Below are 27,627 nucleotides of genomic sequence, written 5' to 3'. Positions count from 1 at the left end.
TGTTGTTTTTGGCCATGCCACATGGCTTGTGGGATCTTAGTTCCCTGACCAGGGATTGAATCTGTGCCCTCGGCAGTGAAAGTGCAGAGTCCCAACCACTGGACGGCCAGGGAATTCCCAGAAACAACTTCTTTTTCATTTTGCACTTGGTTTCCAACAGTTTACAGAATGTCTGATTAGATCACATAATTAACAGTGATGGTACAATTAGCAAAAACTGAGTGGAACAAATATTACTACTGACTTGTGATTAGGATATAATTCAGCCAGTGGGAACAGAAGTTTGCAGTCATGAGGGATTGCACTACGATTGCTAGCATTTAGTATGCTGTGTACTTCAGCATACATATTTCATAGGATGGAGAGCATTCGATAATCTAGCAAGTAGATTAAGTGGAAGTCATTTCAGAGAACAGCTATTGTAATACTTTTATTTGCCCTTTTAAAAATAACATTTATTGAGCTACAGTGGTTGCCAGGCACTGTACCAGACATCGGATTTTTCAGGTTTATTGTAGAAAATATAGAAAATACAGGAAAAAATATACGGTACGCGGGCCTCTCACTGTTGTGGCCTTTCCCATTGCGGAACACAGTCTCCGGACGCGCAGGCTCAGCGGCCATGGCTCACGGGCCCAGCCGCTCCGCGGCATGTGGGATCTTCCCAGACCGGGGCACGAACCCGTGTCCCCTGCATCGGCAGGCGAACTCTCAACCACTGCGCCACCAGGGAAGCCCCAGGAAAATATTTTTTAAAATATTATTACTAATCCCAGCACTCATATATGTATATTTATACAAAATAGGAATCATAAGATTTAGCTAGCTTTTATCTCTTAGTATTATGTTTAAGTATTTTCCCATTTCATTAAATGTTCTTTGACACATAATTTTTAATGCTAAAAAGTGTTCTTTATGTATACAGTAATTTATTTAACTGTTTTGGGGCATTTCTGTTGTTTCCAGTTTTTCACCATGAATGTTGTTGTACCTGAATATTTGACCACATTGCTGGGTTAAAGATTAGAACATTTTAAAGTCTACTGGCATACTCTGGCAAGCATTGAATTTTTTTTAATAATTAAAAATATCTTTGTTCAACATTCATTTGTGGTAAAACTCTCAGACGCTCTTAGCAAATAAGATTAGAGGGGAATTCCTCAACCTGATAAAGGGTGTCTATGAACCCTACATCTAATATAAATAGTGAGAGACTTAATGCGTTTCCCCTTCCATCAGGAACAAGGATATTTGTCCTCAAAACTTTTATTCTGCATTAAAGTGAAGGTCTGATCCAATGCAGCAAGGCAAGAAAAAGAAATAGAGGCACACAGATTTGAAAGGATGAAGTAAAGCTGTGTTGTTCACTTAGTGTACATAGACAATACCAAAAAGTCTGCAAAAAATGAGTTTACTAAGGTTGTAGAATACAAGATCAATAACCATGCAAAAATCAATTATAGTTCTATTTTCTAGCAATGAACAGTTTGAAATTGAAAGAAAGCAATATTTATAGTAGATTAAAAAATACTTAAGGATAGATTCAACAAAATATGCACAAGATATGTACACTTGAAGACCTCAAAATAGCTGAGAGACATTAAAGAATTAAATAAATGGAGAGATATGCAGTGTTCACAGATGAGAATGCTTAATGTTAATGTTTTTAAGTCTCAGAAATATCTGTAGATTCAATGAAATCCCAGGCTTTTTTTGTAGAAATTAAGAAGTTAATTGTAAAATTTATGTGGGGCTTCCCTGGTGGTGTAGTGGTTAAGAATCCTCCTGCCAATGCAGGGGACACAGGTTCGAGCCCTGTTCCGGGAAGATCCCACATGCCGCGGAGCAACTAAGCCCGTGTGCCACAACTACTGAGGCTGTGCTCTAGAGCACGTGCTCCGCAACAAGAGAAGCCACCGCAATGAGAAGCCTGCGCACCGCAACGAAGAGTAGCCCCCGCTCTCTGCAACTAGAGAAAGCCTGCACACAGCAACGAAGACCCAATGCAGCCAAAAATAAATAAATACATTTTAAAATGTATATAATAATAATAAAATTAATGTGGAGTGTAAACCACCTAAAATGAACAAAACAATTGAACAAGTATAAAGGTCAGTTGAGTTTTTTAAATTAATTAATTAATATTTTGGCTGCGTTGGGTCTTCGTTGCTGCGCGCAGGCTTTCTCTAGTTACAGTGAGCAGGGGCTACTCTTCGTTGAGGTGCGGTGGCTTCTCTTGTTGCGGAGCACGGGCTCTAGGCGGGCTTCAGTAGTTGTGGCACACGGGCTTAGTTGCTCCGTGACATGTGGGAGGGCTCGAACCTGTGTCCCCTGCATTGGCAGGCAGATTCTTAACCACTGCACCACCAGCGAAGTCCCTGGTCAGTGGAGTTTTGACGGAAATCCCAAGGTAATTCATTGGAGAGAGGATGGTCTTTTCAACAAATGGTGCTGGAACAATTGTTTGTTGTTTTGGGGGTCCCCAAAACCACCTCTGTGTTTAAAGATTTCTTTAGAAGGACTGATAAAACTGAGCGTAAATTTGTTCTCATGGCTGAGATTTACAGTTAAAGGATACAAAGCAAAAAACAGCAGAGGCGAGAGGCACATAGGCTGAAGTCCACAGGAGACCAGGTGCAAGCTTCTAAGAGTCCTCTCCAAGTGAGATTGCACAGGATGCACTTAATTCTTCCAGCAAATGAGTTGTGATAACGTATGCAAAGCATATTCAAGTAAGTTGTGATAACATATGCAAAGCATATTCTACTAGGGAAGCTTATTAGAGAGCACCCAAGGTTTTTTATTGGCAGCTGGTCACATAGGCACCCTTACTTAGCACATACCAAAATTCCTAACTCCCAGAAGGAAATCAGGTTTTCAGCATAAACTATATTGTTTGTACAAACAGTTTAGGCACAGTAAGCTTCTCATTGTTTAGGGAGTTTTATATCAGTATAGGAAAAAACTGTTTACCAGCCAAATTCCCAGCCACCAGCCAAGGGCCAACCTTGGAAGCAGACCTTTCTAAGGACAGCGATCTCAGACCACTGTGTTAATAACTCTTTTCTGCACAGTCATCCATATTAAAAAAAAAAAAATCTCAATCTTATCTACCTCCAAATTTTAAAAATTACCTTGTAGCCGCCACCCTTCCCGTCCTTCTTTCCTCCTGCGTGGGGCTGAATGGGGTTCCGCGATGCCCTCTGCCGTGAGGCGTTGGCGATTCCTCAGCACCCTGAGCACTGCTGACTCGTCTTCCTTCGGCCAGAAACCCTCCTCCTTGGGCCCGCGCGGGAGGAGCGGAGCGGCAAGTCCGCTGGTCCCAGTCTCTTTCCCTGGCAGCGGCGGCTTCTTCCGTAGGACAGTATGTTCAAGAGAATGGCCGAATTTGAGCCTGACTCCGACGGGAGAGTGAAGGGGGTTACTGTTGTTAAACCAATAGTTTATGGTAATGTTCCTCCATATTTTGGAAAGAAAAGAGAAGAGGATGGGCACACCCATCAGTGGACAGTATATGTAAAACCATACAGAAATGGGGATATGTCAGCGTATGTGAAGAAAATCCAATTTAAATTATATGAAAACTATGGCAATCCTTTAAGAGTTGTTACTAAGCCTCCATATGAAATTACTGAAACAGGTTGGGGTGAATTCGAAATAATCATCAAAATATTTTTCATTGATCCTAATGGAAGACCTGTAACCCTGTATCATTTATTAAAGCTATTTCAGGGGCTTCCCTGGTGGGGCAGTGGTTAAGAATCTGCCTGCCAATGCAGAGGACATGGGTTCGAGCCCTGGTCTGGGAAGATCCCACGTGCCGCGGAGCAACTAAGCCCATGAGCCACAACTACTGAGCCTGCACGTGTAGAGCCTGTGCTCCACAACAACAGAAGCCACGACAGTGAGAAGCCCGCACACCGCAATGAAGAGTAGCCCACGCTCGCCGCAACTAGAGAAAGCCTGTGCACAGCAACGAAGACCCAACACAGCCAAAAATTAATTAATTAAAAAAAAACAAAACTATTTCAATCAGACACCAGTGCAATGCTGGGAAAAAAGACAGTGGTTTCAGAGTTCTATGATGAAATGATATTTCAAGACCCAACAGCAGTGATGCTATAATTATTAACAACATCTCGTCAGCTTACCTTAGGAGCCTATAAGCATGAAACAGAATTTGCAGAACTTGAAGTGAAAACCAGAGAAAAATTAGAAGCTGTGGGAAAAAAAACAAACTTTGAAATTGCAGAGCTTAAAGAGAGATTAAAAGCAAGTCGTGAAACTATAAATTGTTTAAAAAATGAAATCAGGAAACTCAAAGAAGATGATCAGACAAAAGAAATATAAACAGTTCTGAAAACTCAGTAAGTGAAACTAAAAATAAGGTGGAGTTTAAAGGAGAGATGGACTACAAATACTGCGATGTTTCTTAGAGGAACTGCACATATGGTTGTCAGCCATAAATTTCTCAGCAATGGGGTCAAAGTATTTGTACTTTACAAGCAATCTTTAATGTGAAATATATCTGTATAATGCTGTATAGGCATTTTATCAACCCATTTCAGGGTAGTTCTGTGATACTAAGCACAATTTTAAAACATTTTTACTGCATTGTATGTATAACTTACCCTTTTGACAGACATCAAAATTTCATTATAAAGTATAACTTGTACAAATTTTGTACTTCCCTAGTAGTTAAATTCATGGTAAAATTAATGTGTATATTTAATTTCTTAAGTTCTTACCTGCCCCCATCCCAACTCTTTTGTATCTGATGTGCCCAGTAAGCACTCAATAAATGTAGTTTACAGATGCTGGGGGGAAAAAAAATTACCTTTTAATGGATCATAGACCTAAATCTGTTAGGATATTGTTCATTTATTCATCAAAGAGCTTATTTGTCCTCTGTTTGATTCCTTTTAGGGGTTATATGATGTCCTTCGAAGAAATTCTCAGCTGGCTAATTCAATCATGGAAACTCTGCTCTCACAGGTAAAATGTGTTTTTATGGATATAAGGGAACAGATACTAAGGCATTAAGAGGCGATTGACATTCTTCATAATTTTCAAAATATGAAATAGTTCCCAACTAGTGCAGTGGTACATTGTGACCATGCCTGAGGTATGTGATGCTATTTCATGTTGTTTTATTTTAATCACCACTTACTGCCATTATCTGACAGTTATCCCTCTCAGTTAACAGTCTACATCCTAAGTTAGAAGGACGTTCTGAAGAACCATTTATACAGAGGCCATCAGCAGCTTTATTTGTTATGTTTATTTCTGAAAGAAGAAAAAGAGATTTGGAGAAAATATAGCACAATATTGACATTTGTTCAATCTGAGTGACATATTAATGAGTGTCTATTAGGTTATTTTCTGTATTTCTCAGTTTTAAAAAAAGCTTTAAATTATGAACTATTTCAGAGGATTATCAAGATGAGAAGAATTCAACTGGAGAATATCTGCTGTAAATAAGACCTTTTACTCAACGTTTATTCATTAAGCATTTATTTGAATGTTTGTTTAATAACAGTTTAATAACAGTTTTGTGGTGATATAATTCACATACCATGCAATTCACCCATTTAAAAAAATATAACTCATATATTTGCAGAGTTGTGCAACCATCACCATAATCAATTTGAGAACATTTTATCACCTCAGGAAAAAAGAACCCTACGCCATTTAGCTACCACCCTCTAATTCTCCCATCCTTCCCCCAACCTCCTACCCCTAAGCAATCACTTATCTTCTGTCTCTATAGATTTGCCTATTCTGGACATTTCCTGTAAATGGAATCATACAATGTGTGGTCTTTTGTGACTGACTTCTTTCACTTAACCTGATGTTTTCAGGGGTCATCCATGTTGTAGCATGTATCAGTGCTTCGTTCCTTTTTATGGCTAAATAATATTTCATTACATGAATCTTTTTATATATTGAGAGAGTTCAAGATACTATTATGTACTAATAGTAATAACAACAGTACCTAATGTTTAGCACTTACAGAAGGCCAAGAAATTTATGAAGTACTATATGGTGGATGATCTCATTTAGTCCTCACAAAACCCTGTGAAATAAGAACTGTTATCTCCATTTTACAGATTTATATTTTAAGGGTCTGAGAGGTTAAGTAATTTAATTTGCCCAAGGTCACACAGTTAATCAGTGGCAGAGCTGGGATTTGAACTCAGATCGTGTAGCTCAAGAGTCCAAGCATGTTATTCTCCTATTTGGAGTTGATTAAGCTTTTTGGATCTGTAAGTTGATGCTTGTCACCAAATTTGAGAAATGTCCACTGATTATTTCATCAAATTTTTTTTTCTATCCCCTTTTTCTCTCCTTTCCTTCTGCGACTTCATTGGTATGTATGTTGGAATGCCTGATATTATTCTACATATCTCTGAGACTTGGCTCATTTTTCCTCAATATTTTTACACTATTTTCTTCAGATTTGATATTTGCTCATAATCTATCTTCAAGTTTACTTTCTCCTCTGCCATTTCAGATCTGTTGTTTTACTCTTGAATGTAGGATTTTATCAAATACATTTTTGTATCTATTGAGATGACCGTTATGATTTTACTCCTTTAACCTATTACTGTGATGAATTATATTATTTAATCTTTTAAAGCAACATGGCGGGGGGACTTCCCTGGTGGTCCAGTGGTTAAGACTCCGCACTTCCAACTGCAGGGGGCGTGGATTCCATCCCTGGTCATCAGGGAGCTAAGATCCTGCCTGCTGTGTGGCACGGCCAAAAGAAAAAAAAAAAAAATTGCATTCCTGGGATGAAATCAAATTGATGATGATATATTACCTTTTTATACACTACTGGGTTTGGTATTCATTTAGGACTTTCACATATATGTTTATAAGAGGGAATGGCCTGTAATCTTCATTTCTCATACTGAACTTCCTTGGTTTAGTATGAGCTTAATAAAATGATTTAGGGATGTTCCCTCTTTTTCTAGTTTATGTAAAATTTGAAATTGTCTCTATTTCCTTTTTTCCATTTTTTCCCTTAACTTTTTTCAAACTTATATGTTATCTTTCTTTAAACTTGCAGCTAGATTTTTGGCTTTTGATTTTTCGGACTACACAGGTAGTGTGAATTCTACCCCATCTACGTTTGGAGAATAGCTTGTGGTTAGAAAGTCCCAGGAGAGACATTTTTCCCCCTTCACCTAAAGTCAGGGGTCAGTTAGACAGATACATATCGCTCTACCATCTTCCTCCATGTGGTGGATTTATTTTTTAGGTTTATCCACTAAGAATATCTCCTTCTGAGAATTCGAGCTTTATGTGAAGGTTTCTGATCCACCCTCCACCCCATGAGGACCCTAGGCTTTGTCTTTAATTTCATGATTCCTTTTTACTTTCCTTTTCCTTTCCTCTTAGCTATCTATTTAATAAATATGTCTATATAAAATTTTTAATGCAATATTATTTACTGTTCTTTACCATGAGGATTTCTCTAAACCCTAGTCCACCATTTTGCTATAAATGGAACTGCTCTTTCTCTCCCTCTCCCTCCTTTTTATGCCATTGCTTTGTGATAATTCTGCTAAAGAAGCTCCATTTGAAAGTAAGGTCTCAAATGTGGAGAAATTATTGGAAGGTCCTATCCTATTCATCAAAAGCTTTTCAGTGGGCCTTGGACCTGATCCTATATAAAATTTGTATCCTGTTATATTGTATCTATCGACCTGTAATGATCAGTCCATCTACATTTGCACATTTAACATCGCAAATTATGACTGAAGGCATAGACCGGTGCTTCCCAACTTAGGTCAGTATGTGGACCTGTAAAATTCTACAGACTCGAAAAGTTAAAAAAGAGAAAAATGATAACTTTTTTTTTAATGGAAGTATAGTTGATTTTACAATGTTGTATTAGTTTCTGGTGTACAGCAAAGTGATTCAGTTATATATATATTCTTTTTCATATTCTTTTCCATTATGATTTATTACAGGATGTTCAGTATAGTTCCCTGTGCTATACAGTAGGATCTTTTTTTTTTTTTTTTTTTTTTGTGGTATGCGGGCCTCTCACTGTTGTGGCCTCTCCCGTTGCGGAGCACAGGCTCCGGACGCGCAGGCTCAGCGGCTATGGCTCACGGGCCCAGCCGCTCCGCGGCATGTGGGATCTTCCCGGACTGGGGCATGAACCTGTGTCCCCTGCATCGGCAGGCGGACTCTCAACCACTGCGCCACCAGGGAAGCCCTACAGTAGGATCTTGTTGTTTATCTTATGTACAGTAGTTGGTATTTGCTAATCCCAAAGTCGTAATTTATACCCCCTCTTTTCCCTCTGGTAGCCATAAGTTTGTCTTCTGTGTCTGTGAGTCTATTTGTTTTGTAAGTAAGTTCATTTGTATCATATTTTAGATTCCACATGTAAGTGATATCATATAATATTTGTCTTTCTCAGTCTGACTTACTTAGTATGATAATCTCTGGGTCCATCTTTGTTGCTGTAAATGGCATTATTTCATTCTTTTTTATGGGTGAGTTAACTAACAGTTTTTTGTTTTTTGGTTTTTTTGCGGTAAACCAACAGTTTTTTGAGCTCTGTTATGTGCCAAGTAGTATTTGAAGCTCCTTACGTGTGTTAGCATGTTTAATCCTTATACAAATTTATACATTTATATTAATAATATCCTCATTTCACAGATGAGGAACCAAGGCATGGATACCTTTATTGAATTAATAAGTGGTGGTACTGGGATTTTAGACTCAGCCAGTCTGACTCTAGAGCCTATATTCTTAACCCTCAAGCTATACTGAAAATCCTGATTGCCTATACAAATTTAGGAATTGGTGTGAGAGAGTATGATGTTTTATAGGAGAGGTTATGAAGTGGAAATAGGAAAGATCTCAGTTAGTACAGTGCCTAAAGCAAGGGCAAAGGATATGGTTGAGCCAAAGCAATATAAATTTTGCTGCAGTGTTCTTTGGACAGTTGGGAAATAATGTCTTAGAAAGCGTTAAAGATGCCATTAGCTTGACCCGCTAAAAAAGTGAAAAACATTCATGAGCCATGGTATCTTTTTCCTTACCATACACAGTTAAAACCATTCTATGAGCCGGAACCTGATATGCTGCCACCTCTGAAATTAGAAGCTTGTATTCTGACCCAAGGAGATCAGATCTCTCTACAGGAACCACTGGTGAGACTTTTTTCCCTCCTCCCAGAGCCATTATTTTTACTCTTAAGTAAAACTGTCAGCCCTGTTGATATGGTTGATCTTCAGAAACAGATACCTTCCCCTGTGAAGCGCTCTTCCTAGTACTCCCAATGAATTTTTACTCTTAACTCTTACTGCTTATCTTTTCTGACCCATCTTCACCTTGGTTTTCTTGGTAAGATATCTGCATGTCAGCACTTTACTAAATCAAGGCATCCATTGTTTCTCCCAAGGAGCATTTTATCTCCTGTTTATGGCTCTTTGATTACATATACTAAATAAATATACTTTAGAATGGAGAGAAGGAGGTCACCCAGAAGCAGATGAACCCAGGGGACCTGCTTCATTAGTCTGGGGTATATGATTTAGGGTGAGCTAGAATTGGCATTCTGTCGAACCTTCAGAGGAACTAGGACAGGTTGGTTTTCTATTCTAGTTGTCTAGCCTCAGAAAGAGAAGAAAAGATAAAAACTGAAACTCTCTCATCCCGAGTGACTTATAACTGAGATGTCCTCAGCCTGGATCAGAGATGCTAAAGATTGGTCTCCCAAAGATTCCCTCAAAATAAACCCCTATCTTTAGAATAGCCTCTGGGACTCAAAGGAGCTAGAGAGGATTTAATTTCACAACCTGGCTCCATGGTGTTTGTACCAGATCAGAGGCAGCACATCTGATGTTGCATTCTTAGGTGTCAGCTACTTATGAAGCCAGTGCCTTTGGGAAAAGGCCAGAAAACAATGCCTCTGTTAGTTCAATTTTTTTTTCCGGTTTTGTTAATCCATATTGACTTAACTTGTGATGCTAATGAATAACTTACTTTAGCCTTATAGATAAGGATTATTTGTTGATTATCAACAGCTTCGTAGGTTATCCTTTAACAAGAATATTCAATTATTATTTTCTTCTGCAGGATTGTCTGCTATGTTATATTCAACACTGTTTGGCCTGGTATAAGAGTAGAGTGATGCCCCTACAGCAGAAAGAAGAGGAGGAGGAAGAAGAGGGATTCTACCAAGACTTAGATGATATGTTGGAGTCTATTACTAGTAGAATGATTAAGAGTGAACTAGAGGACTTTGAACTGGTAATTGCTAAGTCTCAGCTGTGTTGAATAATGGAGGTTTTTAGTAGCTTATTAATTTTCTCTTCTGTCTTTTAGGACAAATCAGCAGATTTTTCTCAGAGCACTGGTATTGGCATCAAAAACAATATCTGCGCTTGTCTTGTTATGGGAGTTTGTGAGGTTCTAATAGAATATAATTTCTCCGTAAGTAATTTCAGGTAAGGTATTGCTGTGACTCTACTTGTAGTTCATTTTATGTGTGTGTGTGCGTTTTTTTTTTTTTTAACACTAACAATATGCTAGGTATGAACAGACCACAGACCATACACTATCTATTAATGGGCATGTAGCCTAAGACCAAACTATGTTCTTTCTACCAGGGAACACCAAAGCATATGCCAAAGAGGCTGGTGAATTTTGTCCCTCCAGCAGGCTTTAACGTATTCAAAATTCCCTAGACCCTGAACATAAGAAATCCTGATTTTGACAGAGAAATTTTGATTGGTGGTAGTATTGAACTTTCATTCTCTGCAGTGACTGGTATAAATAAGGGAAGGAAAGAAATAACCCAGATTGATATGACCTGGGAGTACTATGTTAATGAAGATCCATTCATTTGTAATGTTGGGTCTAAAATATGACATCTAAAGAAGCATTGTGATTTCTTTATTACTGTATGTGAAAATAAACCACAATATTCTGATGCTTGTCCTTGGTGGTCTCTTTTTCTTTTTTACACAGTAAGAATAAGTTTGAGGAGGTTCTGAGCTTATTTATGTGTTACAAGGAACTCTCTGACATCCTTAATGAAAAAGCTGGTAAAGGCAAAACTAAAATGGCCAACAAAACAAATGATAGTTTTTTGTCCATGAAATTTGTGTCTGATCTTCTCACCGCTCTTTTCAGGTAAGGTTCTAACAGAGTGCTTAAAGACAGCAGTGTGGTGAAGATAAAAATACCTACCCAGGCTCACTGATATTACCTAGCTTGGATTCATAGTTCTTAGCACATATACAGTAAGAAGTAAGGTAGGACGTTTGTAATTTTCTTGAAATGAAGGCAGAACAATCCTACCTAGGCATTAAAGAGATACTTTGAATTATTAAAGGAAAAATCAGAAACGATGGACTGGTGAATGAAAAAATTGGATGAATTCCAACAATGTGTTCTAAGAAAATCAACCTAAGTAGCTCAAACATGCTAACAGATAAAAAAGAAGAAAGAAAACCCTGAATTTAAAAAAAAAAAGGAACAACAACAACAAAAAACCACTAAAGAAAACTAAGACTGACATTTAAATTTCATCGGAGTTAAAGGAATGGGGGAGGGGGAGAAAGTGAGGTAACACTGAGAATGATATTTGTAGGACAGCCATGGCAGTGACTCTGGCATGGGCTGCCTATAGTCTGTCATTTAGAGCTTGCTGGGTACTATTATCCTGAACAGGCCCTAGAAAAGCTAATTCCAGGTCCCAGTAGCTGTAGAGGAATCTTTCTCTTTTTCTCTCTCTAGGGACAGTACCCAAAGTCATGAAGAGAGCCTGTCTGTTCTAAGGTCCAGCAATGAGTTTATGCGCTATGCAGTGAGTGTGGCTCTGCAGAAGGTACAGCAGCTAAAGGAAACGGGGCATGTGAGTGGCCCTGATGGCAAAAACCCAGAGAAGGTCTTTCAGAACCTCTGTGACATAACTCGGTAAGCCCCACTCACCCTTAGAAACCATTTCCACATGCTGTGGAGTCTCCAAGAGAAGAAATTGGGGGTGGGGATGAAGGTGGGTTTGAGGTTGGGCATTGCCGTAAAGGTGAAAGTGCAGTCACTATATTGGGTTTTTTTTCCTAGTCATGTTTTGGTGTGGATTGTTAGTCACATATAAAACATTATTCTATTACCAGGAATAAAGAGGGATATTACATAATGACTAAATAATTTATCAAGTAGACATAACAATTTTAAATGTATATGTACCTAACAACAGAGCTTCAAAATACTTGAAGCAAAAATGGGATAGAACTGAAGGAGAAATACACAAATAATAATCTACCTCTCTTGGTAATCAGTAGAAATAGATAGAAAATCAGGGAGGACGTGGAAGACTTGAACAACACTATCATCCAGCTTGATTTAATTGACATTTATAGAACATTAAATAAGTTTCAAAATACACATTCCTTTCATGTGCATATGGTACATTCATCAAGATGGACCATATTTTGGGCCATAAAACAAACTAACATATTTTTAAAATAGAAATCAGCATGTTCTCTGACCACAACAATTAAACAAGAAAGCAGTAACAAAAATAGGTGGATAATCCCCGTATATTTGGAAATTAAATGCATTTCTAAATAACCCATAGTCAAAGAGAAAGTCAGAAAATTTAAAATATCTTAATAGAATGAAAATGAACATTTGAGCATGTCAAATTTTGTATGGTCCAGCTAAAGCAGTGTCCAGGTAGAAATTTAGAACAATCAGTGTTTATATTAGAAAGAAGTCTGAAATCTCTAATGTAGGCTTCTACATTAAGAAAATAGAAGAGCAGGTTAAAATGAAAGTGAGCAAAAAGGAAGGAAATAATAAAGACAAAAGTAGAATCATTGAAAATAAAAACAGGGGACTTCCCTAGTTGTCCAGTGGTTAAGAATCCGCCTTCCAATGCAGGGGACACAGGTTTGATCCCTGATTGGGGAACTAAGATCCCACATGCCTCAGGACAACTAAGCCTGTGCCGTAACTACTGAGCCCACGTGCCACAACTAGAGAGAAGCCCATGTACCACAATGAAAGATTCCACATGCTGCAACAAAGATCCCGCGTGCCATAACTAAGACCCAATGCAGCCAAATAAATATTTTTTTAAAAAGAAAGGAAAAACAATAGAGAAAATGAGACAAAAATCTAGTTGAGATCAATAAATTCAATAAACTTTAGCCAAACTGACCAGGAAAAGAGAGAAGACACAAATTACAAATATCGGGTATATGAGGAAGAGGAGATATCACTACTGATTCTACACATATTAAAAATTCATAACAATGTTAGCTTTATGCCAATAAACTTCATAATTTAAACGCACAAATTTTTTTAAAGCTCACTCAAGAAAAGATAGGTAACCTGAGTAATCCTATCTCTATTAGAGAAATTGCATTTGTGATTCAGAATTTTCCCTCAACAAAAACTCCAGACCTACATGTCTCCATTGTTGAATTCTACCAAACATTTTAGGAAATAATACCAATTTAACAGACTCTTCCAGAAAATGGAGGAGGGAACATGTCCCAACTCGTTTTATAAGGCTAATGTAGATTACCCTGATACCAAATCCAGCCAAAGACATTAATAAGAAAAGTACAGACCAAATTCTCTCATGAATATAGATGTAAAAAAATTAGCAAATTCATCCCAACAGTTTATAAGAAGAATAACATCATTTAAGTGGAATTTTTCCCAGGATGCAACGTTGGCTCAAAATTTGTAAATCAGTGTAATTCACCATGTCAACAGACTAAAGAAAAAAACATATGTTCATCCCAGTAGATGCAGGCAATCAGAATTCAACATAAACCATGATAAAATCTCTTGGCAAGGGCTTCCCTGGTGGCACAGTGGTTGAGAATCTGCCTGCTAATGCAGGGGACACGGGTTCGAGCCCTGGTCTGGGAGGATCCCACATGCCGCAGAGCAACTAGGCCTGTGAGCCACAACTACTGAGCCTGCGCGTCTGGAGCCTGTGCTTCGCAGCAAGAGAGGCCGCGATAGTGAGAGGCCCGTGCACCGCAATGAAGAGTGGCCCCTGCTTGCCACAACTAGAGAAAGCCCTCGCACAGAAACGAAGACCCAACACAGCAAAAATAAATAAATTAATTAATAAACTCCTACCCCCAACATCTAAAAAAAAAATCTCTTGGCAAACCAGGAATGAAAGAGAATTTTCTCAGTCTAATAAAGGATATCCACAAAAACCCTATAGTTAACGGCATACTTAAATGAAGAAAGACTCAGTGCTTTCCCCCATGTGCTTTCACCACTACTATTCAAAATCATACTGGAGGTCCTAGTCAGTGCAGTAAGACAGGAAAAAGAAAGAAAAGACATCAGATTGAAAAGGAAAGAATAACAGTGTCTTTATAGACATAATTGTCTACATAAAAATTTCCAAAGAATTTTTTTAAAAGCCACTAGATCTATTAAGTAAGTTTAATAAAGTTGCAGGATTCAAGGTCAGTTTTTTCGAAAACTGTATTTTTATGTACATAATAGTGGTGAACAACTGGAAATCGAAATTTTAAAAACAGTACCATTTACTATAGTGTCACAAAATGAAAACTACTTAGTGATAGATCTCACAAACATGCAAGATTGATGTGATGAAAACTATAAGACATTAATGAGAGAAAGAAGTCCCAAGTAAATGGAAAGACATAGTGTCCAGGGATTGGAAGATTCAGTGTGTCAAGGTGTGAATTCTTCCCAAATTAATCGATAGATTCAACACAATACCAATCAAAATCCTATCAAGCTATATTGTAGGAGTTGACAAGATTATTCTAAAACTTATGTGGAAAAGTAAAGGACCTAAAGTAACTAAAACAAATGTGAAATAAAACAACAAAGTTAGAGGACTCCCACTATGTGATTTCAAGTCTTACTATAAAGTTGCTGTGTTTAAGGTAGTGTGGTATTGCTAGAATCAATGGAACAGAAATAGATGGTTCAGAATTGATCCACACAAGTATGGTCTTGACTTTTGACAAAGGTGCAAAGGTAATGCAATGGAGAAAGAAAAGTCTTTTCAACAAGTAGTTTTGGAACAGTTGGACATGAATATGTGAAAAAATGAATCTTTTATCCATTCCTCATGTTATCTACAAAAAGTTGACTTGAAATGGATCAGAGACATAAATGTAAAACCAAATATTGTAAAACATCTAGAAGAAGACAGAAAAGGCTTTGCAGCCTTGTTTTAGGTAAAAATTTCTTAGATGAAATACCAGAAGCACAGTTGATATTTTTTAAAAATTTAACTGTTCTTTGAAAAACACTCTTAAGGAAATGAAAAGACAAGCCACAGATGAGGAGAAAATATTTGCAAAACACATGTCTGATGATGGACTGGTGACCAGAGTATATAAAGAACTCTTAAACTTGTTAAGAAAACAAATTGCAAAATGGGTAAAATACTTGAACAGACACTTTACCAGAGAAGATGTATAGACGGCAAATAAGAACCCAAAAGTATGGTCAACATAATTAAACACTAGGTAAATGCAAATTAAAATCACAATGAGATATCAGTAAACACCTATTAGAATGCCTAAAAGTTTAGATTGACCATACTAGAGTGTTATCACGGATGTGGAAGAATTTGAACTCTTATACACTGTTGACAGAAATGTAAATGGTGCAGCCACTTTATAAAATAGTGGCGGTTTCTTAAAAAGTTAAGCACACACCTACCATATGATATTCCCACCCCACTCTTAGGTATTTACCCAGAAGAAACGAAAGTAGATGTTGATATATAAAGGTTTGTATACGGCAGCTGTATCTGTAACAGCAAAATCTGGAAACAACCAAGAAGTCTGTCAATAGATGGATGGGTAAATTGGTGAATGGACAAGCTGTGGGCAGTACTACTCAGCAATAAAATGGGACAGACTACCAATACATGCAGCAACATAGGTGAATCTCAAAAGCATATGCTGTTAGCAAAGCCAGATTCTGAAGGCTGCATAATGAATGATACCATTTTTATATGGTAGTTTGTAAATAGTAAAACCACTGGGACAGGAAACAGACCAGTGGTTGCTTGCAAAATTGAGGAGAAATAATTGATTACAAAGGAGCACATGGGAACTTTTGGGGTAATGGAAATATCTTGATTGTGGGGCTGAGTACACAACTGTGTAAGTTAGTCAAAATTCATAGAACTATACATCTATAGGATGGGAATTATACTGTATGTAAATTGTACCTTAGTGAACCTGACTGAAAATAAAATCACTTTTCCCCAGGGTCTTGCTTTGGAGATACACTTCAATTCCTACTTCAGTGGAAGAGTCAGGAAAGAAAGAGAAAGGAAAGAGCATCTCGCTGCTGTGCTTGGAGGGTTTACAGAAAATATTCAGTGCCGTGCAACAGTTCTACCAGCCCAAGATTCATCAGTTTCTGAGGGCTCTGGGTGGGCATTTCAGTTTTGATAAATTGGCTCTATCTGAGTTTGTCTTTCTTAACCAAACCTCTTGATTCTAGTTGTTAACCTAGCAGAGGACACCTGAGAAGTCCTAATGTTGCTAAGGAGTGACATCTAGTGGATTCAGAATTGACACTTACTGGATTACATTTATCCACAAACAGTGACTGGAAAATGGAATATAGTATTAAGAAATTGCAGAATGTTAGGAATATAATTAAATCTGCCTCTAGACTTTTTTGGCTTCCTAAAATTTTAGTATGAAAAGGCAAAAAAAAAGCCCAAGCCCATTTCAAAGAAGATAGAGTTCTTTTCCTTTCCTAGATGCCACAGATAAGGAGGAAGAAGAGGTGGAAGTCAGTGTCACTCAAAGAGCAGCATTCCAGATCCGGCAGTTTCAGGTGAGAAGCCTGGGAAACTGCAGTACTTTGTGAGGGTCCTTGGAAAGGGACTGTTAGCAGGGCCAGCTGGTGAGAATGGGCAGACAGTGAGCAAGTAGAACAGGAATTTCTTCTGGGTCATCATTCAAGCAACAAGACAAAGCTCTTAGAATGAGAGAGAATGCATTTAAAAGGGTTCTAGGAAGGATGTGTATTTAAGCCACCCCAACCTTCAGGAGTCAGTGCCTCTAAGAATCACTGTTTGAGCTGATACAAAGAAGTAGCCAGGAGCCCATTAATGCATGCAAATGTAATTTGGCTTTGTCTGTCAGATTGCATAAAGACTGGACAGTGAAGCCTATTAGTTTCTTTTTTTTAATTAATTAATTTATGGCTGCGTTGGGTCTTCTTTGCTGCCCATGGGCTCTCTCTAGTTGCGGAGCGAGGGGGCTACTCTTCGTCATGGTGCACGGGGCCTCTCATTGTGGTGGCTTCTCTTTGCTGCAGAGTGTGGGCTCTAGGTGAGCGGGCTTCAGTAGTTGTGGCTCGCAGGCTCTAGAGCAGGCTCAGTAGTTATGGCTCATGGGCCTAGCTACTCTGCAGCATGTGGGATCTTCCTGGACCAGGGCTCGAACCCGTGTCCCCTGCATTGGCAGGCGGACTCCTAACCACTGCACCACCAGGGAAGTCCCTCCTATTAGTTTCTAACCACTAGTTGTCACAATATCAGGATCTTTTATCACAGAGGATTTCTTTTAATACATAATTTTAAAGTTCCTATTATATGCCAGAGACTGTTCCAGGTGCTGAAGATATAGCAAGGGATAAAAGAGACAAAACCCTACCCTCACAGAGCTTACATTGTAGTGGGAAGAGACTAACAGACAAAATACAGTGTTTCAGGTGGTGAGAGAGAAACAGAGAAAAGGAAAACAGGGAAGGTGTATAGGGAATACCAGCACTGGGGCGTGGTCTAGCCCTGAGGTCAGTGGATGGGCTTCAGGGAGTTGTGAACCACCCAAAACTGGGTGCACAGGAGTTCCCTTGGCGGTACAATGGATAGGACTCAGTGCTTTCACTGCCATGGGCCTGGGTTCAATTCCTGGTCAAAGAACTAAGATCCCGCAAGCTGTGTGGCACGGCCAAAACAAAGAGAAAAAAAAACTGGGTGCACAATTCATTCCTGATGTACGTTTGGCAGGGGGTTGGAGAAGGAGTCCATAGTTCTCAAGAGAACACTTAGACTTACAATCAGAAACAGGGTAGGAAACCACCTATTCAATCCAGGTTTATTTTCGGCTTTTATCCTCTTGGATTTTGGTGTTTATGAATCCTTTCTGTCCCAGCCTTAGGAATCTCCGGGTAGATGTCTCTTCTCCCTGCTAGTAACATGTCTGCTAATGTTTCTGTGTATACTTTTCCTTTCTCAGAGGTCCTTGTTGAATATACTTAGCAGCCAAGAAGAAGACTTTAACAGCAAAGAAGCCCTCCTACTCGTCACTGTTCTCTCCGACTTGTCCAAGCTACTGGAGCCCTCCTCCGCTCAGGTATGAGTACCACTCATTCACTCCCACTTAGCATCCCTCAGAAGGCAAGGAGTATTACGTCCTAAAGTATATATCTAAATGTCTGCTTGAAATCTGGCTTATTTAAAATAATATATTCAGTTATGCTTCTGAATTAATATAAGATCTATAAGATGTACCTTTCGCTACATAGTGTTTCTACCATGTTATAATTACTGCTTTTGTTTTTTTGGCCACTGTCAAGGGTAAACAGTAAGCACTACAGAAAAAAAATCTTGTTTATCTGTGGAGTTCAGCCTTCTTAACGTGGGTTTTTCCCCACTCTTGGTGTTTTCTCTTCTTTTCTAAAATGAAAGTATGTTAATTATCAAGAAGGTAGCTGACATTCAGCAGTTAACTTTGTCATCAAGGTTAGCTGGTACTGAGTTTGGGGGAGATTCAACAAAAGGTGATAAGTCAGAAAGCGTGATCATAGTCCTAAAACAGAATCAGTTCTGCCCAGATAGGTTTTACGTATATGTGTATGGGTCTGCACACATACACAAAGAATGTATGTACCCACATAAGCATTCACACATATAGAATAAGAGAAGTGCCACATTTTGTGGGTCTGTTCCATTCAGGAGTGATTTCCCTAGAGGATGATAAAGAGAGTCCTTGAGAGCCTAGGGCTGTGTGGTTCTACCACACCTCCTTCCTGATCTGTGAGGAGACGAGTTGGAGTGCTGAGATGCAAGCCTCCTTGTGTAAGGCCTTGCTTTAGGAAGAGCTAGCCAGACCATAGCCCTGTGTGTTACGGTGTTTGAGCACTGAAAAGCAGACTTGATTTTCCTGTTATCCTAGTTCCAGGTAGCCCAAAGAAAATCCCTTTTGTTACTTATGTCATCCTAGGTCAAAACAACGCATCTGCACTTTACTTTCAGCTTCATTCTTTCATATTGCTACTTTTGCTGCAAGGAGCCCAGGATTAGGAAAGAAACACAGACAGAGAATTGGAACATGGTGACATCTGAGGGAAAATAAATAGATTTGGAAAGGCTAATATAAACAGGAAATTTTTTAAATTTAATTTTCATCACGTACCCCCTCATAACTTCAGGTAGTCTGTTTAAAATTTTTTAATTTAATTTTGAATGGGTAATAAAGTTCTGTGATTTGAAAAACAGAAATTATAAAAAGATTTACAGGAAATGGTCTCCCTTCTATCCATGTCCTCCATCTGTTCAGTTCTTCTTCTCCCCCGATAAGTAAATATCTTCTTTTAGTTTCTTATGTAAAGAGTTTTTTATTCCTATACAGCAATATGAACATAGATTCTTATTCCTGACCCTACCCTCTTCACACAAAAACTTGTTCAGCATCCTGCTTTATTTATTTGTTGCATTTAATACTGTATTCTGGAAATCAGTATTCTACAGTAATCACTGTATCCTGGAAACTCTTTTTATATCAGTTCGCAGAGAACTTTCAGTTAGCCTCTAAATTGATCTTTTTCCCCAACAGATCAAAAACTAGATTCTTAATCATCGTTTTACTCTTAAATATCACTGCATTTCAGTGCCTTTGTGGCTGAAAGCCTATCCCAAACAACTGCTGAAGCAGAAAGCTGAGTGTGTATCTGGCAACATAGGACCTACTATACCAAGACCTTAAGCTTCCCCGATCTGTTTTTCTGCCTCTTTTCTTTTTCTTTCTTCTTCTTCTTTTTTTTTTATCCCTCTTCCCTTTTAACCTCCTGTGGCCTCTTGGCTCCTAATAGCTAATTCAACTATCACTATGGCCAGGATCTTACTCCTGCACCTCTGTTAGCTTACTGTCCTTAAAGATGTCTCAAATGCAGAGAGTGTGGGGCATGGGAAGAGGAAAGAGGGTACTTTAGCCCTAGACCGTGGTGGTAGGGGCAGAGGAAGCTCAAAGGGTAAGAGCCCAGACCCCAGGACCTTTGGCCCTTAATGAGGGCATTGAGAATTGAGCCATATGCTATATTTGAGAAAAGTATCAATAAGTCTTCTCATAACTTTGGACTTATTTTTATGCTATTTTTAGTAGATTACCACTTTAGATCCAGGCACGTGTTTTAGCAGGTGATTTGCTTAGACTTGGAAAGGTCTAGGGCTCTTTTAGTCTGACAACACCTAGGTCTGTCTTTTGGCATGTTTCTGTAATATCTGTATGATCTCTAGTTTGTGCAGATGTTATCCTGGACAACTAAGATTTGCAAGGAAAACAGCTGGGGTAAGTTTCCTGACATGTTTCCTTTTAGGCTTTATATAAAATCATCACCACCAAACAACATTTAGAAAATTTACCAGAGTGGCCAAAATGAAAAAACCACACACAATACCAGTACCAAGTGTTGGTAAGAATATAGAACAGTTGAACCTCTCATTCGCTGCTGCTGGAGCTGTAAGTTGGTATAACTACTCTGGAAAACTGTTTAGCAATATCTAACTACTAAAATTAAACGTATGCTTATGATCCAGCAGTTCCACTCCCAGCAAAAATAGGTGGAAGAATTCTCACAGCAGCACTATTCTGATAGGCAAAATCGAACCCAAACATTCATCAGCAGTAGAATGGATCAAGGGATTGTGCTGTATACACACAGTGGAATACTATGAGAATGAACAAACTCCACTGACGCACAACATGGAGGACTTCCACACACATAACATTCAACAAAAGACAACAGACAGAAAAAAGAGTACTTACTGTACGATTCCATTTAGACAAAGTTCAAAATCAGACAAAACTGGATTACAGTTACAAGGCAGAATAACAGTTTCCTTGGTGGGGGGAGGGGGCAGTTCTGGGGTGCTGGTAGTGTTCTATTTCTTGAGCTGTGTGCTAGTTATGCAGTGATAGTGACTAATAATGGGAAACATCTCCCTGACTCGTGGATAGAAGTGCACCTTTGTGGGAGAGCTGCCTTGATTGGAGTGTGTGCAGCACAGGAATATTGTGCCTGAAACATGACGAGCTACATGTTCCAGTTAGGCACCCCACACCCCCCAAAGGACTGACTTGGATTTTAACTTACCTTTTCTTTCCCTCCTCCTAGAGGATGCCTCATTTTGCAAGGGCTTGATGAATTTGCTCTTCAGCCTCCATGTTTTGTGTAAGAGTCCTGTGACCCTGCTGCGTGACTTGTCCCAGGATATCCATGGACATCTTGGAGACATAGACCAGGTACCATAGTGAGCCTTTAATACAACACCCTGAGTTGGGGATAGAGGCCAGGGGAGCAGCCTTACTGTCATTATATCTCACCTCTCTTTCCCTCCCCAGGATGTAGAAGTGGAGAAAACAAACCACTTTGCAATGGTGAATTTGAGAACAGCTGCCCCTACTGTCTGTGTAAGTGTTGATCCCCGACCCTTGGGAAATAACCTTGTCGTACCTTCCATTTTATTCCCTGTGAAGAGCGAATTATAGTGGCTCGCGTCCTGAGGCCTGTAACCCACCCACAGGTGGCCATGGTTATCATATTACACCAGCAGCTGTGTGCAATGAGCCATGCCAGGCATTCTTTTCTTTCACAGTTACTTCTTCTGAGTCAGGCTGAGAAGGTCCTAGAAGAAGTGGACTGGCTAATCACCAAGCTTAAGGGACAGGTGAGCCAAGAAATCATACCAGGTAAGTTAACTAAAATCTGAATTTGAGGACTGCATAAAAGCAAATGCCCTGAGCCCTGTTTGTTTGTGCTAGATTTCCAAAGTAATGAAGGAAGTAGAAGGTAGTGTGCCTTATGACAGCATGATTATTAATGTATTCTGCATGAAGAATTAAATACATGCTCATTTTCCCTACAGACTTCCTAGTTAATGATGTTTCGTTGGTTTCTAAATCTCTTTCACTTGAGCTAGAAAATAAGGCCAGTTGGGTTTGAATATGCCAGTTTCCTTTCCTTTCAGAAGAAACCTCTTCTCAGGCAACCCTACCAAATCATCCCATTGAGAAAGCCATCATCATACAATTGGGAACTCTGCTTACATTTTTCCACGAGCTGGTGCAGACAGCCCTGCCGTCAGGCAGCTGTGTGGACACCTTATTAAAGGACCTTTGCAAAATGTACACCATTCTTTCAGCGCTTGTCAGATATGTGAGTATTGGAGAGACAATCATTACTATCATTCTGTCCCACCCAGCCAGGACATTACCCACTGCTGCAGAATGCCCCTGTACAGAGAGCTCTTGCCTACATCTTTGCAAGTGATGGTTTGATCAGTAGGTGGCAGCCGTCTCCACAGGCCCGGAAATAACAGTTGAGGCATAATTCTAAATCTGTTTTTAGAGGCCCTTGTTTCTTTAGCATGTGAGTATGTAGCACCTGATGGAGAGTAAATGCCTCTTCAAACACCTTCTAAGACTCAGTCTAAACTATAGCTATAGAACTTAATCTGATTCCAATTGAACAAAAAATTAGACTATTTCAGACCAGTCTGGGCACTGACAAGGTGTTTGTTCCTTTAACAAGTGGGTGTTAAATGCCTCACAGGTCAGGTACTAGGGTAGGGAATAAGTTTATTTTTAAAAAATAAAAGGCATGACTTGCCCTGGGTTTAAATTAATGCTTCTTAGTATCTGTTAACAAGAAACTCTTTTTGTACTTGAAATATTTTGATTCTCAGCAGACATTCAGAGAGTGATAAGAATTAGGTAATTTAGTTCTGATTCTAGCAACGACCCACATTAAATACTTAGAAAGGCGCAGACAACCCAAGAAAGATAGTAGACCACCTCACACCATGTACCCAAACAGCAGTGTGGCCATTTCTGAGAAGGTGCAGCTCTGGCTACAAGGTATGGCTACTAAGCTTCTGTGGTAGAAATACTGAGAACCTCTAATCTTTATTGGCTTTTTCTAAAGCAAAAACAGCAAAGTCATTGGTTTTCTAGATGCAGGGACTACCAGCCTGAAGGATTTTTAAAGCAATAAATGGAACAAGTCAGAAACAGAAACCCTTTATTACCTGCTGTCTGGGAAGCTTTGGAGCTTAGAGGAGGGGAAAAAGGAAGCCTTGAGTCTAGGATTCTCCATGAATATGGTAGCTTATTTTCTTTTCCCTCCCCAGTCAGAGCAATAAGTCATACTCCATTTGCTCACTGAGTCACTACCTGTAGTTTCATGGGACATTTATATAGGAGGGCATGCTAAATCTTGGAATCTTTTGTTAGTATCTCCAGGTGTGTCAGCACTCCAGAGGAGTTCTGAAAAATATGGCAAAGCTGGTGAGTTGAGAATGCCTTTCCTAGGAATGGGGAGAGCGTCTTATTCCTACAGTAACAGTGATTTCCTTCTCCTTTGCTGCAGGTGAAGCTGTCAGGTACGCATCTGACCCCGCTGTGCTATTCTTTCATTTCTTACATACAGGTAATTGATTCAGAGTCTGTACCAAAATGCATCTTCAAGTAAGAAAGGACTCCTTATATTCCCAGGGGACCACTAGGTCACCTGAGCTAAGCGTATATAAAGTTTCTTCCCTACTTACAGTAAGCCAAAGGTGCCCATATGAGAACAAGCCAAGGTTTGAAGTCTTTACAGCAAGGAAATCTTTATATAAAAAAAAAAAGTTTGATTTAGAGAGAGAAGGCATTTGATATGTGTGCACTTGGAGCAGGGGAGAAACAAACATGCTTGGGCTCAGTGACTTGGTTTATTTCTGGGTGATTCCAAATCCATTTCTTTTTGGGCATCCTTTGGGAATGTAAGTAAAGTAGCGGCATAGTGAGAATGTATGAGGTGATGCATGGCAAGTGCTTAACACAACACCAGGCAAGTGTTCTCTAATGTTAGCTGTTCTAATAAAATGAATGTGGCCTTACAGCATCGTTTCCCAAGCTGAACTCTGTGGAACGTTCTGCCAAATAGTAATATTAGGTATTAAAAACACCAAGAACAGGACTTCCCTGGTGGTGCAGTGGTTAAGAATCTGCCTGCCAACGCAGGGGACATGGGTTCGAGCCCTGGTCCGGGAAGATCCCACGTGCCGCGGAGCAACTAAGCCCATGTGCCACAACTACTGAGCTTGCGCTCTAGAGCTTGCGAGCCACAACTACTGAGCATGCGTTCCACAACTACTGAAGCCCGCACGCCTAGAGCCCGTGCTCCACAAGAGAAGCCACCGCAATGAGAAGCCCGCGTACTGTGAAAATTAGCCCCCACTCGCTGCAACTAGAGAAAGCCCACACGCAGCAACAAAGACCCAATGCAGCCAAATAAATAAATAGGTGAATAAATAATTAATTTTTTTTAAATTAAAAAAAAAAAAAAGACCAAGAACAGTTAGTTAAGAGGCCAAGCTGAGACTTGAACCCAAGTACTTTGACTCTACAACAGAGGTCAGCAAACATTTTCTGCAGAAGACCAGATGGTAAATGCTTCTAGGTTTTGCAGACCATACAGTCACTGTCACAACTAAACTCTGCCGTTGTAGCATAAAAGCAGCCATAGTCAATACACAAATGAATGAGCTTGGCTGTGTTTAATAAAACTTTATTTTGAAAAACAAGCAGTGGGCCTCTGGGTTGTAGTTGGTTACCACTTGCTCTAGAATCATACTTGGTACTCATTGACATGTAAAATGTTGGGAGGTTTTGGGGTTTTGTGTTTGACCCCATTCTCAAGCTCTTCTGCTTATCACCAGGCACCTTCTAGACTATCTTTTTTTCTACATTACACAAAAACCAGTTTATGTATTCCCTGGATATTTCTCCCCTTCTCGATTCATATTTGACTTAAAGCCTTACTTGACAAGTCAGCTGATCCCCAGGCAAACATTTTTCTCTTTGTGAGATGTGCTTAATGAGTGACCTTGGGCAAGAGCCCATGGTTCCACTAACTCCAACTTCTATCTAGAAATCTGGATTGCATTTGCCACATCTTTCAGAGAGCTGTTTATTCTCTTATAGCCCCCTTCTTTTTCTCATAGCCTTGGATCTCAATGGGAAGAAAGCAATGAAAGCCATGCTCCAAAACCCTTAGCATCCTGCTCAGAACTGTATACCTTTAAAAGATGCTTCTGGGCTTCCCTGGTGGCGCGGTGGTTGAGAATCTGCCTGCTAATGCAAGGGACACGGGTTCGAGCCCTGGTCTGGGAGGATCCCACATGCCGCGGAGCAACTAGGCCTGTGAGCCACAGTTACTGAGCCTACGCGTCTGGAGCCTGTGCTCCACAACAAGAGAGGCCGCGATAGTGAGAGGCCCGCGCACCACGATGAAGAGTGGCCCCCGCTTGCCACAACTAGAGAAAGCCCTCGCACAGAAATGAAGACCCAACACAGCAAAAATAAATAATAAACTCCTACCCCCAACATCTTAAAAAAAAAAAAATGATGCTTCTCTTCCAGCTACAATTTCCTACCTGAATGAGCAGAAATGGGCATTAGATTGGGTCGATTTAGGGAGTTCCAACAAGGTCCCATGTTGGGTACAACTTTTAGGAAGTGGCTCACTTCCCATTTGGTCCACATGAGTTCTATCTATGGCTGCTACTCTGCCCCTCCCTTAAAAAGTCTTCACCCTCTACACTGCCTTCCAGGGCCAAAAGCAGGTTTCTTCATACCAGCATCTCTGGGATCCCTACATTTTCTTATTTTCCAGAACATGCCGTGTGGACCAAGCCTCCTGCCTTTCATATAGCTCCAGTAGTATAATTTGTCTCCATTTGCAGGTCTCTGTTTTTAATTCTTTTCCTTGTCACATGGAACGTGGTTATGTTCCATTCCTGGAGGGCAAAGAACTCCCCTTCAGGTAATAGGTTCCTGTTTGTGTACCTCACACTTGGGTGGTCTCTCCTGACTCATGTCTCAATTCTTTTCTGCCTTATCAGAATCCTGTTCTTCTTGGTTCCCTTTCTTATTGGTTCTTCCTTTTTCCAGGAGTTCTTTATTCTCTAATTATGTACAACATAGGGAAATAAGTGTTCCTGTGACCTTTAAACCCTTCTGGAGCATGTAACCACTTGTCATGTAAGATACATCGCTCCGGGAACAGCTTCTCCAGCTTCCTCTTCTTTATGTAACCCTTTTAGCTAATGTCCCAGTTGGGAAACACCTATTCCTACTTAACCGTGACAGTCCTTTTGTGCCTCACTAGTCCCTTGGCTGCCCTGCTATAGTACTGGTTGGTCCTGCCCTCACTTCCATGTGCTAGATGCATCCAAGAGCAAGATGGTAAACCTGCGAACAAAAAATAGAAAAATATCTGAGGATTATAAAGCGTCCCAGAATGCTTCCCACCTTCCGGCATCTGCTGCAGGATAATCTCTTCACCCAGACTTGGTCCCCCTAAGAGTTCCCCCATACTCCACTGTAATCATCATACTAGAAATTTACCACTAGCCTGCTAGCTCTACAGAACAATCTTCAGCAATGACAGAATTTGTTTCTATTTCTTTAGAACAAGAGTAAGAGCCTAAAACATACAGGAGAAAAGAAAAAGGAGAAAACCGCTGCTGGGCCCACAGCCATGGTAAGCTGCTGACAGTGATCAAGATGTGGTTGCTGGGACTTCCCTGGCAGTCCAGTGGTTAGGAATCCGAGCTTCCACTGCAGGGGGCATGGGTTTGATCCCTGGTCAGGGAACTGGGATCTCGCATGCCGCGCAGCACAGCCAAAAAAAAAAAAATGTGGACGAACCTTGAAAATATTATATTAAGTGAAAGAAGCCAGTCAGGAAAAGGCTACATAATATGAGTCCATTTATATGAAATGTCCAGAAAAGGCAAATCTAAAAAGACAGATTAGTGGTTGCCTAGAACTGGGGAGTGGGGGGAAGGGGGGTGTTGGAGAAACTGGGAAGGTGCCTGCTAAAATGGGTGTAGGATTTTGGGGGGGGGTGAAAATGTTTTAAAATTGATTATGGTGATGGTTATACAACTCTGTGAATACACGAAAACACACCGAACTGTACAACGTAAATGGGTAAATTGTATGGTATATGAATTATATCTCAGTAAAGCTGGGGGGAAAATGTTTGTGTATGGCTCCCGCTCAGCTCATGGACTTTATGTTCAGATGGAACATCTTTTTGGTCTGAACCAAAAAACATATACTTTATTCAGGAAGTACCAGAAAATCTTGAGCTCTTTCTTTAAAAATAGAAATAGCTTAGGATAACCATTGCGAAGGAACTGGTTTTAGGAAAAGTTAGTGAGTGCAAAAGGTGCTCCCTAATGGATGTGAAAGAGTTGGAGAGGGTGCAGGGAAGTGGGTTCTCTGGTGCATTGCTGGCAAAGGTGAGAATTCAGTACTCTCTCACAGGGGC

The 27,627-nt window shown here is 39.8% G+C and overlaps 1 protein-coding gene and 1 pseudogene across 3 annotated transcripts in view; both read left to right on the top strand.

Annotated features, from left to right (window-relative positions):
- FANCI (FA complementation group I) overlaps window positions 1-27,627 on the top strand; it is a gene marked incomplete at its 5' end in the record, with an annotated part of 80,494 nt that overhangs the window by 50,204 nt on the left and 2,663 nt on the right. The window contains 17 exons of one of the 2 annotated variants that reach the window (XM_079698773.1): window positions 4,927-4,995; window positions 9,078-9,179; window positions 10,108-10,281; window positions 10,357-10,478; window positions 11,002-11,166; window positions 11,773-11,952; window positions 16,275-16,441; window positions 16,778-16,854; window positions 18,264-18,380; window positions 20,543-20,594; window positions 21,421-21,548; window positions 21,648-21,716; window positions 21,902-21,995; window positions 22,274-22,461; window positions 23,538-23,591; window positions 23,674-23,733; window positions 26,761-26,832. In XM_079698773.1, coding sequence (XP_079554899.1) covers window positions 4,927-4,995; window positions 9,078-9,179; window positions 10,108-10,281; window positions 10,357-10,478; window positions 11,002-11,166; window positions 11,773-11,952; window positions 16,275-16,441; window positions 16,778-16,854; window positions 18,264-18,380; window positions 20,543-20,594; window positions 21,421-21,548; window positions 21,648-21,716; window positions 21,902-21,995; window positions 22,274-22,461; window positions 23,538-23,591; window positions 23,674-23,733; window positions 26,761-26,832 — 1,890 coding nt within the window. The remainder of the gene's footprint in view (window positions 1-4,926; window positions 4,996-9,077; window positions 9,180-10,107; window positions 10,282-10,356; window positions 10,479-11,001; window positions 11,167-11,772; window positions 11,953-16,274; window positions 16,442-16,777; window positions 16,855-18,263; window positions 18,381-20,542; window positions 20,595-21,420; window positions 21,549-21,647; window positions 21,717-21,901; window positions 21,996-22,273; window positions 22,462-23,537; window positions 23,592-23,673; window positions 23,734-26,760; window positions 26,833-27,627) is intronic. The other variant, XM_079698772.1, reaches the window with a different exon arrangement.
- Window positions 3,367-4,350, top strand: LOC307050710 (YEATS domain-containing protein 4-like; annotated as a pseudogene). Its single transcript has 3 exons — window positions 3,367-3,548; window positions 3,696-3,743; window positions 4,044-4,350. The product of its transcript is annotated as a YEATS domain-containing protein 4-like (transcript).

This window comes from Hyperoodon ampullatus (genome assembly GCF_949752795.1).
Source record: "Hyperoodon ampullatus genome assembly, chromosome: 3".
In the NCBI taxonomy this organism is placed as follows: domain Eukaryota; kingdom Metazoa; phylum Chordata; class Mammalia; order Artiodactyla; family Ziphiidae; genus Hyperoodon; species Hyperoodon ampullatus.
Note: the sequence above shows the minus strand (reverse complement) of the source record. Positions and strands in the feature narration are given on the sequence as shown.